The sequence below is a fragment of the Arvicola amphibius genome, chromosome 6 (genome assembly GCF_903992535.2).
Source record: "Arvicola amphibius chromosome 6, mArvAmp1.2, whole genome shotgun sequence".
Taxonomy (NCBI): Eukaryota; Metazoa; Chordata; class Mammalia; order Rodentia; family Cricetidae; genus Arvicola; species Arvicola amphibius.
In genome coordinates, this window is record NC_052052.2 from 19,012,520 (window position 1) to 19,029,966 (window position 17,447).

A 17,447-nucleotide genomic window follows, 5' to 3' on the forward strand; every position below is an offset into this window, starting at 1 on the left:
TAACCACTGAGCCATCTCTCCAGCCCCCCAGCCTGCTTTCTTACAGAACCCAGGACCACTAGTCCAGGGATGACTCCATTCACAGTGGACTGCCCCTCCCCCATCAATCACTAATTAATAAAATGTCCTACGGATTTGCCTATAGGCAGATCTTAGGGAGGCCTTTTTTTTTTTTTTTTTTTGAGACAGGGTTTCCCTGTAGTTTCTAGAGCCTGTCCTGGAACTAGCTCTTGTAGACCAGGCTGGCCTCGAACTCAGAGATCCTCCTACCTCTGTAGGGAGGCATTTTTAAAATATTTATTTATTTATTATGTATACAATTTTCTGTCTGCGTGTATGTCTGCAGCCCAGAAGAGGGCACCAGATCTACAGATGGTTATGAGCCACCATGTGGTTGCTGGGAATTGAACTCAGGACCTTTGGAAGAGCAGGCAATGCTCTTAACTGCTGAGCCATCTCTCCAGCCCCCGGGAGGCATTTTCTTAATTGAGGTTCCCTCTTTCAGATAAGGCTAGCTTGTTTCGAGATGATGTCAAGCTGTCCAGCACTGGTGGAAGCCAGGGTAGAGATGGTCTACCCAAACATCCTCCTCTGGAGGCTTCCTTTTGGTTGTCCTCTGTGCTAGTTGGAGCCTTGTGGTCTCCACTGACGCTGAAGCGCTCCCTGCACCCAGAAGTCCCCAAAACTGATTTCTAAGTGCGACTCTTGCTGGCCTCTGGGTTCCATTTCTAGAAAGTGCAGAAGGAGCTCAGTGGTTGCTGCTTCGCATGTATAATCCTCAGCACTGCTAGAGGAAGTGGGGACGGACGGAGGCCGCTTATCCAGCTTCTTCTCTTTCCAGATCAAAGGGTCTTGGTCCAGCAAGAGGGGCGGTGAGGCCTCTGTCAACCCCTACAGCCATAAAAGTATTGTCACCAACTGCTGTGCTGTGCTCTGTGGCCCCCTACCTCCCAGGTAAGCCAGGACATGTAAGAGAGGTCACAGGGAGGTGGCCCTGAGTCTGGAGCCCTCCTGAGAGTTCTGGAGGGTCTGGATCTTAGCAGGCCTTTCTCCCTGCACAACATGGATTCCATTTGCCATTCTCTATTCTGCTGGATGTCTGAGAAACTCTGAGGACAGCTGTTAGTTTTAATCACATTTGCTCATGTGTAGAATTAAAATAAGTACAACCAGGCATGATTGTATCTGCCTGTAATTTTCGCACTTGAAGACTGAGGTAGGAGGATTGCTTCATGTTCAAGACCAGCCTGTGATCCAGAGTGACACTGTTTCCAAGGGGGAACATGCAAAATAGTAAAGGTCATGGGGTAATCTGTGTAACCCTACTTCCCAGAGAAACCACAGTGACTGTATGACCACAGTGTGTGACCTGCCTTTCTCCTACAGGGTGAGGTCACCACCACTTTTCTCAGGAACTTTGGTGCTTCAACCCTGCTGACAGCAGGGGGCACCAGAGCTCCAGAACCCGAGTTAAATGGTCATGGGCACTGTGGGGGCAAAACCTTCCTTACACAGATGTGCCCCATCTAGGGAGACAGGACACTAGGCCTCTCAGTGACTCCAAATAGCTGTTCTTACTTTTCTCTCACTTGCAGCCTGGCTTCTTGGCACCCAGACAGCTGAGTCCGCTTGAATTAATGAATAAACTTGGGAAGTAGAGGCAGGTCAGAAGTTCTAGATCATCCTCAGCTACATCCTCAAGTAGCAAGGCTACTTGGGATCCTGTCTCAAGAAACAAAAACATTCTGGCATGGTGGCAATGCTTTATGCACCCCCCCCCTTTTTTTTTAAGACAGAGTTTCTCTGAATAGTCCTGGCTGTCTGGAACTCGCCCTGAAGACCAGGCTGACCTCAAACTCTCCAAGATCCATGCGCCTCTGCCTTCCTAATTGGGGTTATGGGTGTGCACTGCCCCCCCAGGAGCACTTGCCTTTTTAATCTTAACAGACACAAGCAGATGTTTGAGCAAGAACAGCCGGGTCTACATGATGAGTTCTAGGACAGTCTACAGTCTATAGAGCTAGAGCTACATAGTGAGACAATGCCTAAAAATAGTAATAAAATCAACAACAAAGCCAAAATAATGAATTATATGGCAAAAGCCAGTTGCACAGAAGGTCTTATTTTAAGTGTATTTACTTGTATGTGTGTGTATACACCCACAATGGTGTGCATATGGAAGTCATGAGTCCTTGGGCTTGAACGCAAGTCATCATCAGGTTTGGTGGCAAACACCTTCACCCATTGAACAACTGAATGGAAAGCAGCTTCCATTTGTCCAGCTTTTCTAGGGCTGGGTCTTTTCTGGGAAGACATTGTCTATGTTGTCCCACGCCTAGAGCCTTGTCAGAGGCTCATGCCCTGTCCTTATGTTTTGGAAGCCTGATCGACCGGCGGGGATTCGTGCAGTCTGACACTGTGTTGCCCTCGCCTATCAGAAGTGACGAGCCAGCCTGTGGGGCCAAGCCAGACGCCAGCATGGTAGGAGGTCACCCCTGAATGTGACTCAGTGCTTGCCACCTGCCGCCCGCCCTCCACGCCTGCCAGGACCCTCCCCATACCATCAGAGGGAAGCAGAGCTGCCAAAGACTCCAGTCTTTTCGTATTTATTTCCCATCCTGCGCAGCTTCCTCTGAACTGCCACTTAGCTGTGCCCTCTTGCTCCTCAAATCCAGGTTCCCACTGTTTGGGCCCTAGGTCCCTGAACTGATCAGTGGCAGGAGAGGCAAGCCACAGCCTCTGGAGGCCACCAAGGGAACCATGCCAAGTCAACTGCCTGTGCCCAGGGAGACCCAGTGTGAGTGAGGGTGTGAACTGAGTGGGCAGCCAGAGGCATGCTTGGACCCTAGGGAGCTGGGGCTTCTGGAAGCAGGACTGCTGAGCAGCTGGCCCTGAAGTCAGGCCAGCACCTGCCCTTGGACTCCCTGCTCTGGGGCTCCCGCATTCCCTTTGAGATGAGCAAGGCTATTTTGGTGGTCTTTGGGGGGCAGTATATGGAATTGGCCAGTAGGATAGAGCTGGGGTACCAGTAGAGAACATGGGCAGAGGGTGGGAGGCAGCCTGTGTCAGAGGAAGCCAAACCAGCCATCCAGCCTCAGAACCTCAGCTCCTGTAGAGTCCTGGGCAGCACATTAGGAATGGGAATGGGGACCTTCAAGGATCCTTTCCTGTGCCACCCCCCCCCCCCAGAGCTAGAGATGGGTGGGTTAGGTGATGCTCACAGTACTTGAAACGGGTTTATTGTTTGTTTGTTTGTTTGTTTATTGTGTGTGCAGTATTCTGACTGTGTGTATGCCTGCAAGCCAGAAGAGGGCAGCAGACCCCATTACAGATGGCTGTGAGCCACCATGTGGTTGCCGGGAATTGAACTCAGGACCTTTGGAAGAGCAGGCAATGCTCTTAACCACGGAGCCATCTCTCCAGCCCTTGAAATGGGTTTATTAATGCTGGGTATTTTGCACAATTTTATAGACCTCTTTTTTTACACGGCCTTTTTTAAAAAATAGACTTTAATGTGTTACTATCTGTATAGTGCCAAGTCAAGGGTTTTCAGAAGGCTAGGTGGTATAATAAATGTTGTACAGCAGATCTAGCTATGAGAGTGAGTGTGTGTGTGTGTATGTGTATGTGTGCGCGCGCATGCGTGCACCTGTGTGCAAATACAGCTGACTTCCATTTCCCTGGGCTATTCCATCTCTCTCTTACCCTGTGTTCAGAAGCAGCCTGACACATAGGGGCTGGGAAGATGGTACATTATTCACAAGAGACCCCTGGGCTCCTGCCCTTCCCTTCTACCATAGCCTTCAGACAAACAGTGACTAGGGACTCTACCACCCAGCCCCCAGGTCAGGCTCCCAGCTGTAACCTGTCCCAACAGGCTGAGGCTAGGTGTGGTGGGTGGGGTGACGGGTCTGGGGAGCGGGAGCAGCTGCCATTCTGCAAGCCACATCCCCTCCTTGGCGCTCTGCTCTGTATCTGCCCCCCCCCCCATGCTAAAGAGTAGGAGACAACACATTTCTGCTAATTAGGAATGAAGGAAGAAGCAGAATAGGCCAGGAGGTGTGTGGGTTGGCCAGGACCTCATAACACATTGTCCTGCTGCTGGGATCTGTAGTTTCTAATCAAAATAGAGACTTGTTCTTTTAGGACCCCCACTTTGGCCCTTCAGGTGGGCTGAAGCCCTTGGATCATAGCATAGGAAGTCACTCCAACTTCTCTGCCTTGCTCCTAAGGCTAGTGGGTCCCAGACAGAGCTGGGGAGTGCGCTAGCTGGGAGAAACAGCTTCAGAGCCCTAGGCCATCCTGCAGTGGCTCTGGGAGGTTGATGAGGGGCTGGAAGAGGCTCCCTAACCTGCCTTTTATTTAAGCCAGTATTCATTTGTTCCTGCTTGTAATAAAACTTCGTTTTTAAGAGCTGATTTGTTTTGGTTTGATTTTTGTTGGCTTTTATTTTGCTGAGTTCCTGGCTTGTAGCATAGCTCTGGGTTCTTCCCTGGGAAATGGGAAGCAGGCAGCCTGGTGATGGCAGGAACTCTGCTGCAGAGGGGCTGTGGCTAACCCACCTTCACCATGTCTGCCTCCTGTGCCTCAGGAATTGGTACTTCCTGAGCTCTTTCCTGTTAACTTTGCACCCCGATTACTCAGCTAAAGACATGTTTGAGACAGTAGGTCCAAGTTGGAGCTTCTTATCCCTGCCCCAACCCAAACCTCCTAGGTTGCCAGAACGGCCAGGCAGTTATAACATAGGCCGACCTCTCTGGTATCTCCTCCAGGAGGACACCTGTCAGGACTTTGCCATCTCCTGCACAGCCTGAAGGGAGCTAACAGGCCTCTCTGCAGAGGGTTAGCTGGTAAGATCGCGTCTCACCCGTCAGTCAGCCCTGCCCACTCTCCTCACACACCATCTCATCAATGCATGCCTCACCGACTTCACTGTGTCCATCCATCTCTTTCTGGTGTGCGGTGTGGTGTGTATGCTGGTGGTGGCAGGTCCCCAGGAATCCCCCCCCCCAACAAAAGGCTCTTAGTCCTGCCCACTCCCTCTTTGGATTGAGGCTCCCTCAGAGCACCCGTCCTTTCAGAAGAGGAAGGGTGAGACGGGGAAGGTGGCACACCTGGCCTGAGAGGCCTGGCCAGTGCTGTTGGTGGACTGATGTGCAGGGCCCTCAGGTCACTAGCACCTTTGCATCCTGCTTTGTGCCCCCGCCAAGCCCCCTCGCCTGCCGCTGTTCCTCTCCTGCTCTGTTGCCTGCTGCCTGAGCTTTGGCCCTTTTCTGGGGGAGAGGCAGGTACTGTGGTACCTTTGACCCCACTTGGGGCCCCTGCAGGCTACCCCTTCCATCCATCCATCTGCTAACCCTTTCTCTTCTCCTCCTTTGCCATCCTGCGGGATCATCCAGTATGTGCGGGAGCTGAAGGAGCTCCTGAGGACCGCCACTCTTTGCCTCTCCAGGAGTGGCCTGGGGGGAGCCAGGCACCCTGCGCCTCCACCTGCCTAACCTGTGGCCCGTCTGCCACCATCTGTGCCTACAGGGTCTGTCCCCCAGCCTGTCCTACTTGTGTGCTCTCTAGAGCTCCCCACAACGGGCAGGTGCTGAACTCTTGGCCCCCGCCCCCACTCCTTGCTGACCAGAGTATAGAAAGCCATACTTCAGCCTCAACACTATACACACTACTGTAACCCTGCCAATCTTCCCCCTCTCCTCCTCCCTCATGCCCCTTCTTCAGATGTGTGAAGTGTCAAGACTCTTCAGGAATCTTGCCTTACAGCCTCCCCCCAGTCAGCAGAGCCATAGGCAAGCCAAGCAGGTTCCTTCGGGGAGCTATCTGGGTGTTGATGACGCTGCTGAACAAGTTTGGTGACTGTTCTGAGCACAGCGGCTCAACACTGTTCCCATGCCCCCATCCCCCCCAGGAGGATGCAAAGTGTGAGCCTGTGTATCCCTGGCCCCAGGCACCAAGGGCTGGCTACACAGCTCCACATTCTTCCAGGGACCCAAAGGGAACTGGGCCAGACCTGGGAAGACTAGCTGCGCCCAGCATGGGACTGCTTACCTGCTGTCCACTACCTTTTCTAACAGAAATAAAGAGCCCTCTCTTCTTGCCGGAGCCTTGAGTGTGTCTCACCCCTTTCCTTTGGGGCCATGGGTGCGGCCGGCTGTGTATGTGTGAGAATGACTGTCTCCCTCACAGCCCTGGCCAGATAGCGCTGCTCTGGAGACAGGCCCGGAGGGACAGGGGGAAAGGGAACTTTTGGCTCTCCCTCTCCAGAAGTCCTTTCCTTCCCAGAGACCTTCAAGGCCTAACTGAACTTTGAAAAACCTTGCCTAGTCCAAAATAGGGGGTGGGGAGTGTCAAACTCCAGTCTGAGGCTCACATTCCCCAGTTGAGCCCAACCCAAGGTAGGTCCATAGAGTGTCCTTTCTCTCATTCCCAAATGGACACACTGTACACTGGGGTGGTACACATCTGTAATCCCAGCAGGAGGATCAGTTCAAAGCATCCTCGACTACACAGTAATTGCAAGGCTAGCCTGGGCTGCAGACCCACAGAAGTGAACTGAGAACCAATTGCTCGGAGTTGTCTTCTAATTCAACTGTGTTTACTGTGGTTCATGTGCACACACACACACACACAAACGCAAGATAAGTAAAGATAAATTAGAAGAAAAAACCGAGCTGGAGGGATGGCTCAGTGTTTAGAAACACTGACTGCTCTTCCAGAGGACCCAGGTTCAATTCCTAGCACCCATATGGCAGCTCACAACTGTCTGTACCTCCAAGATCTGATACCCTCACACAACTATAGCATGCAGGCAAAACACCAATGTACATAAAGTACATTGTACATTAAAAAAAAAAAAGCCTAGGCGGACAGGATTGCTGTTGCTGTTTATCAGGGCTTGTCTGTGTATTTGTTTTTTCCCCCGGTAACCAAAGAGAAAGGTGATCTCAGCTTTCTTACAAATGAGAACAGACTCAGAGAAAGTCACCGAGCCAACAACTGTGTGACCCCAGCAGGAGAGGGTGGGGTCTTGGAGAAGCCCTAAACTTGGAGATGCCATACCCAGGAGGGGACTGCCAGCCTCCTGTTACCAGTGGGGAGGCCTAAGCCCAGGGGCAGGAAGGGACCTGTCCAAGGCCTCTTCTGACCCAGCTGGAATGCAGTTCTACACGCTGACCTCATTCGGTTCTGTCTCTACAAATTCCACACTGTCTCCTACCCTAGACTGGCTTAGAGGGGGGCTCGCTCCAACAGCAGTGCAGAAGGAGGGAGGCAAACATGAACCACCTGAGCATCCTCCGCTAACCCTTCCCAAAGGCAGTAGACAACTCTCAGCTACGGAGCTGAACTCTTACGATCAATCACAAAGCCCTCTGGTCAACTGTTGAATTTGATCATTCCAACGCCAAAAATTACCTCGGAAATTACTAGAAAAGGTTTTGCCAGTTGTGAGAGATTCTTTCTAGACTCTGGTAAGAATCCCTCTTCCTGCAAAGGACGGCAGTGACCACCAGGATGAGGTGAGCCCCCTGGACTGTAGCCTGATCTGTCCTGCTGACTCAGGCAGCCGCTGCAGAGGTCCATGCTCTGCCGGGACCTGCTGCCTCCTGCCTACCTGGGCTTCTGGACTTGGGAAGTAGAAGCCTGGAGGCAAAGGGAGGCGACTGAAACAGGAACTGAGTCAGATCTCCAGGCCAGAGCCAGCAGGAGTATCAAGCAGCCTGACTTCAATGGAGGAGCAGTGAGAGGCTTGCTAGGCCCTGGAACCTGACTGTAACCACCCACCAGGTCCCAGCCTAAGAGGCGTGAGAGAGCACTCCCTTTGTGGGCTTTGAATTTTGCCAGGCCCCGCAGTCTAAGCTCCTAGTGTCCTGGGATCTCCAAGTTGCCCCCAGGACTTGGGGAAGCCCAGGCTAGATCCCAAGGAAAGCCCTTGAGGGCTGAGCGGAATGTTCCAGATGGAAAGGGAGGAGTCAGTGCAGATTGTACCATTTGTCAGTCTGGAGAGAAGTCTGGGCAGAGGAGCCCTTCTCTGCCGTGGACACCTGGCTGGGCCACATGGTATGGGTAGTTCATGATCTTTCCTCATCCATAGAACCCAGCTACAAAAGAAAAAAAAAAAACAGGGATGGGGGCTGGTGATGTGGTTTAGCTGCTGGTGATGTGGTTTAGCTGGTAGAGTTCTGGGGACTCGTGGGGACAATCCCAGCACTACCGCATACACCGAGCATGGCTGCATTCTGTACGTAGACCAGACCGGCCTTGAACTTGCAGAGAGCCTCCCCCTCTGCTTCTGCCTCGTGAGTGTTGGGATTACGGAGGTATTGCCAGTCTATACAGGACTGGGGATCCAACTCCATACATGCTAGGCGGGAACTCTACCAACCAAGTTGCGTTCCCCATCTCTTTTTTTTCTGGGGGCCGGGGGTGGGGGGCACAGCCTGTCTCTTTGGAGCCAAACTGGCCACCAACTGGAAACTCCTCTGTCAGTCTGAGTCCACCTGAGTGCTGAGACTCTGGGCGTGCCCTGCTGTGTCCTTCCCCAGCTTGATATTTCAGAGTAGTTTCCTTCCTTCCTTTCCTGTGGCTGTGCTCTGAGCCCTCAGATCTCAGGCGGGAAACCCCACGGAATTAGCCAGGGTCTGGAGAGCCCCTATTCTTGTGACATAAGCACATCCAGCCTGTGTCTTCAGAGTTTTAGACTACACCTCCCTCCCAGAGGCAAGGTGCATGGTCAGGCACGAGAAGGGGGGAGCAGGGGAAGTGGGAGGGGGGCAGCGGAGAAATGGAGAAGACAGGTAAGACAATGTAATAGTTAGTAGTCCTGGTTCAAGGATTCGGTTGGCTGGGTCCCAGGAAGAAGGTTCCTTAGAAGGGACTCTGGAGTCACATCTAAACTGCCCGGGAGTGGGGGTGGCGCTGGCAGGTAAGCAGGGACCCTACCCCCAGTGCCCATACTCTTGATAAAGCTAGAAGACAGGACCCAACCAAACAGGGACAGAAGTGGTCTCCATTTCTGAGGACGCTTCTCTCTGGCTGGAGACAGGGCCTTGATCAAGGAGAAGGGACTAGAACGTCTGGGAGCCTGGGGAGGGGGGATCTCCCTGAGCTGGAATGGCTGCTCCATAAAACAAAATGGTTCGCGTCATTCCTGGCTCCTTCTCCTCAGCCCTGTCTTCCTGCCCAGGTTGCTAGCGTCCCCCCTGGGGGACCAAACTGGACTGAGTACCCCGTGACCTGCTTCCCAGCCTCTGACGAGGCAATGTGAGTCAGAGTGGGGCAGTCAAAGAGCTGTGCCCCATGCCCCCGCCCTCTGTGAGCCTTGCTGATACATGATGGCAGGCAGCCTGCAAGGACGGGCGACCTGATGTGGAGAACTAGCAAGTAAGGTCTCAGACAAGTGTCAACAGGCCACCAACTTGAAAGGGAAAAATGTGCTGTAATGGGGAAGGTGTCCAACAAACCTGTGGGGTGACTAATTACAAAGACTAGACCGGAGCTTCAGAGGCCACTCGCTAAACACTTCATTAAGTGGCACCCTGAAATGCCACCTGCGCATTCTGGGTGTTCAGAGGGGACTTTGAAGGAGAACAAGAACCAAGGGATGGAACTGTCTTCGGGCCGACTCGGGCAGAAGTCTGGCTCTCAATTCCAGATAATGGGCTCCCGGGCCAGAGGCCTCAATGCGGGAAAAGTCAGAAGAAACAGCTTGTGGCCTTAAGCAGTTTCTCTCCCTTGAGAGTTGATGCTTCCTCCTCTACAGTCCCACAGAGCCATCAAGGGGATTATATCAGACCGTGGGTGCTAAAGTGTTGGGAAACCGTATAGCCCTGCCTACACGTGAATTCTCACCTGACCCATCCCAGCCCTCTGCACCAGCTCACTAGGCTCTGCCGAGGCTAACATAGCCCAGTGGCTGAAGTCATCCCTACTCCTGGAAGGACACCCTTGAACACCCTACCCTGAAAGACAGGTAATCCAGAATGCTCCTGCAACACAACTCTGAACAGCAGGGGGCAGTCTGGAGCCTGAAAGATGCCTGTTCAGGTGGGAGCCACAGCCAGGTTTCTCCCGCTGACTGTCCCGATGACTCACCCCGCACATCCCAGCCCTTTTACCTTTAAGGAAGAGCCGGAAAGGGTGTGGGGAGAAGAGGAGGAGGCAGGGCCCAAGGCCCAGGCCCGCCCAGGCCCCTCCCAACTCTTCTCCAGGCCATGTCACCCCAGCCAAAAGGCAGACCGACAGCAAGAGCAGCACAGAATCCAGCATTGGTCTCACGGCAGCCAGTTCGCCCGCCTGTCTGTCCTCGGAGTCATGGAGAGAGCCAGTCTGATCCAGAAGGCCAAGTTGGCTGAGCAGGCCGAACGCTATGAGGACATGGCAGCCTTCATGAAGTGTGCCGTGGAGAAGGGTGAAGAACTCTCCTGCGAGGAGAGGAATCTGCTCTCCGTGGCCTATAAGAATGTGGTGGGCGGCCAGAGAGCAGCCTGGAGGGTCCTGTCCAGCATCGAGCAGAAAAGCAACGAGGAAGGGTCAGAGGAGAAAGGCCCCGAGGTGAAGGAGTACCGGGAGAAGGTAGAGACGGAGCTCCGCGGGGTGTGTGACACCGTGCTGGGCCTGCTGGACTCCCACCTCATCAAAGAGGCCGGAGACGCAGAAAGCCGCGTCTTCTACCTGAAGATGAAGGGTGACTACTACCGCTATCTGGCCGAGGTGGCCACTGGCGATGACAAGAAGCGCATCATCGATTCTGCCCGCTCAGCCTACCAAGAGGCCATGGACATCAGCAAGAAGGAGATGCCGCCCACCAACCCCATTCGCCTGGGCCTGGCCCTGAACTTTTCTGTCTTCCACTACGAGATAGCCAACAGCCCCGAGGAGGCCATCTCATTGGCCAAGACCACCTTCGACGAGGCCATGGCCGATCTGCACACCCTCAATGAGGACTCCTACAAGGACAGCACCCTCATTATGCAGCTGCTGAGAGACAACCTGACGCTGTGGACAGCCGACAATGCTGGGGAAGAGGGTGGAGAAGCTCCAGAGGAGCCCCAAAGCTGAAGCCGCCTGCTCCCTCCCCGCCCTGCCTTGCCCTCCGGTCCCCAGTCAGCAGAGAGGACTAATACGGAGTGGGACCCGGCCCTTCCCACCCCCTGAATGTTCTGCCACACCCTGAAAGCCTCCTTGGAAGGGGTGCAGCCAGGCTGAGGCCACCAGGAGCTGGGGATCCCACTCTTCATGCAGCTATTTGGTGGGTGTTCCTAGCCCTGCCCACCCCTGCTCTCTGCACCCCGACTTCCTTACACCACTCCCGAACCTGCCCCCCCACTCCTCCGTGCCTCCCTCTCGTACCTGTTGCTTCTAGATCCTAGGAATCGAGGAGGCTCCCACCCCTGTGGCTGGGTCCTGGACTGAGGCAAGGGCTATCTATGTGTGTGCGTGCGACTGTGTGTGAGAGAGAATGAGAAGGAACACATGTTTGCTGGGTGTGACCATGTTTCCTCTCAATAAAGTTGCCCTGTGACACTCCTGTCTTCTTCAGTTTATTGACCATGGACTGGGAGTGGAACGGAAGTGAGTTAGAGAACCTGACCCTAGCACACTGAGTTAGGGCCTAAAGTTCCCTCGGGTCTGCCTGGGTGACCTGGAAGGGAGAAGTGCCTTTGGGTAGGGTAACTTCAGGTGAGAGGCCATCGGGAAGCCCCACAGCGCTCCCATTGAGACCAGGTGAGCTGAAAGGCAGGTCAGGAGAGGAGAGGTGAGCAGTTGCTGTGGGAGGGAAAGCCGCAAAGCTCCGATGTGGCGGGAGCCACGAAGCAGAGGCGCGCTTCACGAGGGGCACCCAGTACCTCAGATCTGAAAGCGGGAACCAAGCACATCAAGGGCTCAGGTCGGAGCCGAGGTGTGCACGATCGGAGGCAGGGGCATAGTGCCTCCACTAAAAACCCAGATCTAATAAGGGAAAGCTCTCCAAGGCCCAGTGATTCAAGGTGGGGCCAAAAGGAAACCCGCTGGCGAGGAGCCGGCGCGAGCTGGGTGGGAAAGGCCGCAGGGAGTCCGGCTGGACCAGTCCACGGCCCGCGCACCTTGCAGGCAGCGACTTGCACCAGCGCTCCGAAGCCTTCAGCTTATGGCCCAATCACAGGACGGGGTTTCCACAGAGCCCGCCCCCGGAACCAGATTGACCAATGGGAGAGCGAACGGCGAGTATGTCCCGCCTCCCGCCCCGCCGGCCCCGCTACAGCTCGCGGAAAGACGAAGCTGAGTCTCCGCGGTCCGAGGAGCACAGCGGGGCGGGGCCTTCCCGGTTTCACTCCGACAAGTTGTCACTCGCCCGACTCGGGAACTCGTCCCCCACCCCCGGGAGCAACGGGACAGGGCGGGGTCGTGCGCAACATTTAGTCTCCTCCCTTTGAGTCATCGGCTCACCTGGCGGTGTCTGCTGGAAAAAGTCCAGGACGCTCCTCGCCAAACATCATTGGCAGACCAGCCGCTGGTCGCCAGCAGGCTTAAGTTATGACCCTGATTCACTTTGCAGCCCGGAGAAACCATGACACCTCCCTGCGCCTCAGTTTCCCTTTGGTATCTCTAAAGGTTCCTCAGTTATGCAAAGTGAAAAGCGGGGACCCTGCTTGGGTGTAAGACTTAAGCTGCCTCGCTTGAGGATCTTAAAGTTTGGGTCCTCTTTTGAAAACGGTTAGGAGGGGAATTTAAGAAGTTCCTTTCAGCCGGGCGGTGGTGGCGCACGCCTTTAATCCCAGCACTCGGGAGGCAGAGGCAGGCGGATCTCTGTGAGTTCGAGACCAGCCTGGTCTACAAGAGCTAGTTCCAGGACAGGCTCCAAAGCCACAGAGAAACCCTGTCTCGAAAAACCAAAAAAAAAAAAAAAAAAAAAAAAAAAAAAGAAGTTCCTTTCTAGGCAGAGCACGGTGGGCCATGCCTTTAACCCGAGCACTCTGAGGCAGGGTGGGACTTTCTGAGTTCCAGGTCAGCCTGGTCAAAATAGCAAGCTCCAGGTTATCCAAGGCTACATAGCAAGAACCTATCTATAAAAACAAAACTACATAAATAAAAATTTCAAAGTCCAATTCTAACCAGGCGGTGGTGGCGCCTGCCTTTAATACTAGCACTTGGGAGGTAGAGACAGGTGCATCTCTGAGTTTGAGGCCAGCCTGATCTACAGAGTGAGTTCCAGGATAGCCAAGACTATCGAAACGCTGTCTCGAAAAAACAAAAAACAACCACAAAAAGTTCAAGACTAGGCAGGACATGGTAGCACAAGCATTTGGGAGGCGAGAGCAGGCAGATCTCTGTGAGTTTGAGTCTAACCTGGGCTACATAGGGAGTTCCAGGCCAGCAGGGCTATCTAGTGAGATCCTGTCTCCAAATAAAATATAAAATAAAAAGGATGTGTACTAGAGCAGCGGATGGTACGTGCTTACTAAACATTAATCCTTCCAGGAGCTGGGGTGTGGCTCAGCTTATCGAACTTCCAAGGACCTGGGCTCAGGCCCCAGTGCTGAGAAAGAAAGGGGAGGTGACCCTGGGAAATGTTAGCGATGAAGTCTTCCGGCCAATGTCAGTCCTTCTGGGATTTATCCAGAATTTCTGACCCAAAACACAATGAGCATTTGGTCCAATCATTACTAAAGTTGTTCTTGGTGCTCTTTGGGCCTCCTAAGAAAGCTGGCTTGGGGCTGGAGAGATGGCTCTGCGGTTAAAAGCCCTGACTGTTCTTTCAGAGGACCCGGGTTCAACTTCCAGCACCAACATGGCAGCTCACAACTTGTGACTCCAGTTCCAGGAGACCTGAAACTTCCCATGGCAAAACACTAATGCACATAAAATTAAAAAGAAGAGAAAAGAAAAAAGAAAGGAAGGAAGGAAGGAAGGAAGAAAGAAAGAGAGAAAGAAAGAGAGAGAAAGCTGGCTTGGCAGCAAGAAGGGCTCTTTCTGGGAAAGTTAAGTGAGCTCAGCCCAGACTTACTGGGTTCTCCAGAGTCCAGGTTTGGCTACACTACACCTTATGGTATTCTTGTTAGGGGCTCCTGTTACAGCCCCTAGCTCTTCAGGGAAGCTGCAGGATGTCTTTGGAAGTCGTCAGAGCTTTCTGGGTCCTCTGCTTTCTCATTTCCTGGTGATGTATGGGGTTTCAAGATTCTCAAGCCACAAAGAGTCTGGGCGCGGGCGGGGATCTCCCTTCATCTCTGGAGGTGACCCGGTTTCTTTCCACCAGACAGGTCTGGTGACTTTCCCTTAATGGGATAGGTCCTGGGAAAGGGACTCTCATCTCTCAGCCTCTGCCTTCCATGTGTCGAATCCAGACCATGCATGGAGGACAAGAGCTGCCCTTAGGTAGCCTGCTGGGTCAAGGATGCTCATCCTGAGGTGCCCTGCTCTGACCATGCTGTTCATTAGCTCCAGATCATAGCTGCTTCAGGCTGTAACCTTCCTCCAAGGTGGTTTCAGAACTCTCTGTCTATGGTATGTTAAAAAAAAAAATGATGGGGTGAAGAGATGGTTCAGCAGTTAAGAACACTAGCTGAATTTGGTTTCCAGTACCCACTTGGCGTCTGACAACTGTCTGCAACGCTGACTCCAGGGGTCTGATGCATTTCTGACTTCTGTGGAAAGAGGCACGAGTGTGCTACAGGCAAATATGCAGATAAAACGCCCATATAAGTAAAAATAAAAATTTTTAAAAATTTTTAAAAATGATGGCCATCTTTTCCTTAGTCTAGGTGTGATATTTAAAAAGTTTCGGTCCCACTGGGTGTGGTGGCCTACACCTTTAATCCCGGCACTCGGGAGGTCAGGTGGAGGTAGATCTCCATGTGTTCAAACCCTAAAACCATGGACTGCAAAAAGCTGCCCCAGACAGCCACACAGGTAAGAATGCCGAGTGCTACTGGAAATTGGTGGCTCCATTCCTCTCTTCCATGTGGATCATGTTCTCTTAACTGTCAGGAAATTATCAGATTTCTCTCAGAGAGTTTCCTAACACGCTGGCTTTGTCCTGTGTGTCCTATGGTGACCTTAGCAATGTTTCTATGAGAGGACTGAGAATTGGGGATGAAGGGGATACCCGCACAGCACAGAGGGGGCTCCCTTCCAGACCCCGGATTAGGCACAAACCACACCCAAACACCTGTTTCCACAGAGAGAGCCTTTATTAAGTGGGGAAGAGAAGATGAAGCGGCTTCTGCCTGACTGGGGTAGCAAACAGCAGCTAATGGCCTTGCAGGGGCCATTCTTATTTTCCTTTGTTTTTTGGAGACAGGGTTTCTCTTTAGCGCTGGCGCCTCTCCTGGAACTCATTCTGTAGACCAAGCTGGCCTCAAACTCACAGAGATCCACCTGTCTCTGCCTCCCAAGGGCTGGGATTAAAGACCAGCGCCTCCACCCCGCCTGCAGGTGTCATCTTAAGAAGAGAAAGGGGAGGTCTGCGTTAGAAGGGGTCAGAGCTCTTTGTCAAGGAGGTAGGTGCTGAGGGAGAAGGCAAAGGGGACGAGGAGAAAGGGGCAGGGATATTTGTCCCAGAGGAAGGCAGATGTGGCACATAGGAAAATGACAGTTTATAAAGGTGAAGGGAAAACTGTTAGGATGAGGGGTTTCATTTTAATTGGGCGTGTTAATTAGGTGAGCCAAAGGGGGCTTCTGATTGCTGGACTTTGGTAGTCAGCCTCAGGAGGAGAAAGTGGCTAGGAATGTCATCTAACAGTTTTTAGCAGGGCAGAGGGACTGGGGAGAAGGGCAAGGCCTGCCAGAGCCACATGCTCGAGTGGGCAAGTGTCTCTTCAAGGGGTTATGGCAATTTTTTTTCCAGCTGGGCATGGTGACAACAGCCTTTAATCCCAGCACAGGAGAGTTGGAGGCAGGAGAATCAAAAAGTTCCAAGTTGACCTCAGCTACAGTGGGAGTTTGAAGCTAGCTTGGGCTACATGAGATCCAATCTAAGTAACAATAACAATTTTAGTGGCACAGGAAAAACATGCAATCTAAAATTATCTAGAAAATATAGCTACTATTTACTACGCTTTAGTTTTTTTGAGATAAGGTTTCACTCTGAAGCCTAGGTTGGCCTGAATTCCCTATGTAGCTCAGGCTAGACTCCAAATCATTATTCTCCTGCTTCAGTCTCCCAAGTGCTGGGGTCACAGGTGTGAGCCATCAAAGCCTGCTTCTTTCTTTTCCTTGTTTCCTAGACTGGGTCTCACCAGCCTAGGCTGCCTTGAACTTGGTGTAGAGCGGAGGGTGTCCTTGAACTCCTCACCCTCCTGGCCTGCCTTCCAGGTCCTAGAATGAAGAGTGTACACATACATACATACACCAGGGTTGCCCTTACATATCTCCGCACCAGCAAAAAAATCAAAGTGGCTCTGTAGACCCAAAGGTGCAGGTGACCAACACCAACAGTACCTCAGAATCAACCAGGCATCTTAGGAAGCCAAGACTTGTCAGGCCCCTGTGACTTCTTCCAGGAAAGCAAAGTACTCTTCCCCAGGAACACACACACGCGCACACACATACACTCATATGCACACTCAAACCACACACACATATACACAGTACATATATACACATACACACACGAACACACATGTCCACATGCACGCAGATATACATATACGCTTACACACATTCATATACATATACTCACACATATTCACACATGGACATGCACCCACAAACACGTGCACACGTTCACAGACACAAGAGTGTTTGACATCAAATGTCCTAGGAAGCCTGAATTTCAGATGTTAGCATCAAGATGGCTCTTCTGACCAACCCCCCTCCACTCTACCCAACCCATCCACTTCCCCCCTGCATCCTGCTCCATAGTAGAATGCTGTAATAGCCTCTGTTGTCCTGAGCAACAGAGATGCAGGATGCAGCAACAGCTGCATAACTTAAGAACCAAGGTTAGACCACTGCTTGTGCTGGGCGTGGGACAGGAGCTGAGTCTCAGGCCCGTGGTCTTGGAACCACAACAGGTTCTTCTCAGGCTGTTCAGAAGCTGCCTTCAGGCGAGACCCAGGTGGCAAGGGTTTCCTGTTTCCACACACTGTAGCTAAAATAGCCACACATATGTCTGTTTTGTGTGTTGGGTTTTGTGAGTTAAAAATATGTTCAAGAAACATGCATTATGTTGTACTATCCGGCTCCTGCTTTGGACTTTCTTTTTTTTTTTTTTGGTTTTTCGAGACAGGGTTTCCCTGTAGTTTCTAGAGCCTGACCTAGAACTAGCTCTTGTAGACCAGGCTGGCCTCAAACTCAGAGATCCGCCTGCCTCTGCCTCCCGAGTGCTGGGATTAAAGGCGTGCGCCACCACCGCCTAGCTTGCTTTGGACTTTCTTAAAAACAGAGAGAGAGAGGGGGAGGGGGAGGGGGAGAGAGGGAGAGAGAAGAGAGAGAGAGAGAAGAGAGAGAAGAGAGAGAGAGAA

The 17,447-nt window shown here is 52.5% G+C and overlaps 2 protein-coding genes across 2 annotated transcripts in view; both read left to right on the top strand.

Annotated features, from left to right (window-relative positions):
* Zdhhc18 (zinc finger DHHC-type palmitoyltransferase 18) overlaps positions 1 to 4,418 on the top strand; it is a 32,644-nt gene extending 28,226 nt beyond the window's left edge. Inside the window, exons 7-8 of the mRNA XM_038334836.1 lie at positions 842 to 954; positions 2,382 to 4,418. Of these exons, the coding sequence (XP_038190764.1) occupies positions 842 to 954; positions 2,382 to 2,499 (231 nt within the window). The 3' untranslated portion in view covers positions 2,500 to 4,418. The remainder of the gene's footprint in view (positions 1 to 841; positions 955 to 2,381) is intronic.
* Positions 4,419 to 10,241: 5,823 nt separating this feature from the next.
* Sfn (stratifin) lies at positions 10,242 to 11,414 on the top strand. The gene has a single exon (XM_038334781.1). The coding sequence runs from the start codon at positions 10,318 to 10,320 to the stop codon at positions 11,062 to 11,064; it is 747 nt and encodes a 248-aa protein (XP_038190709.1). The 5' UTR covers positions 10,242 to 10,317; the 3' UTR covers positions 11,065 to 11,414.
* The last annotated feature ends 6,033 nt before the right edge of the window (positions 11,415 to 17,447 follow it).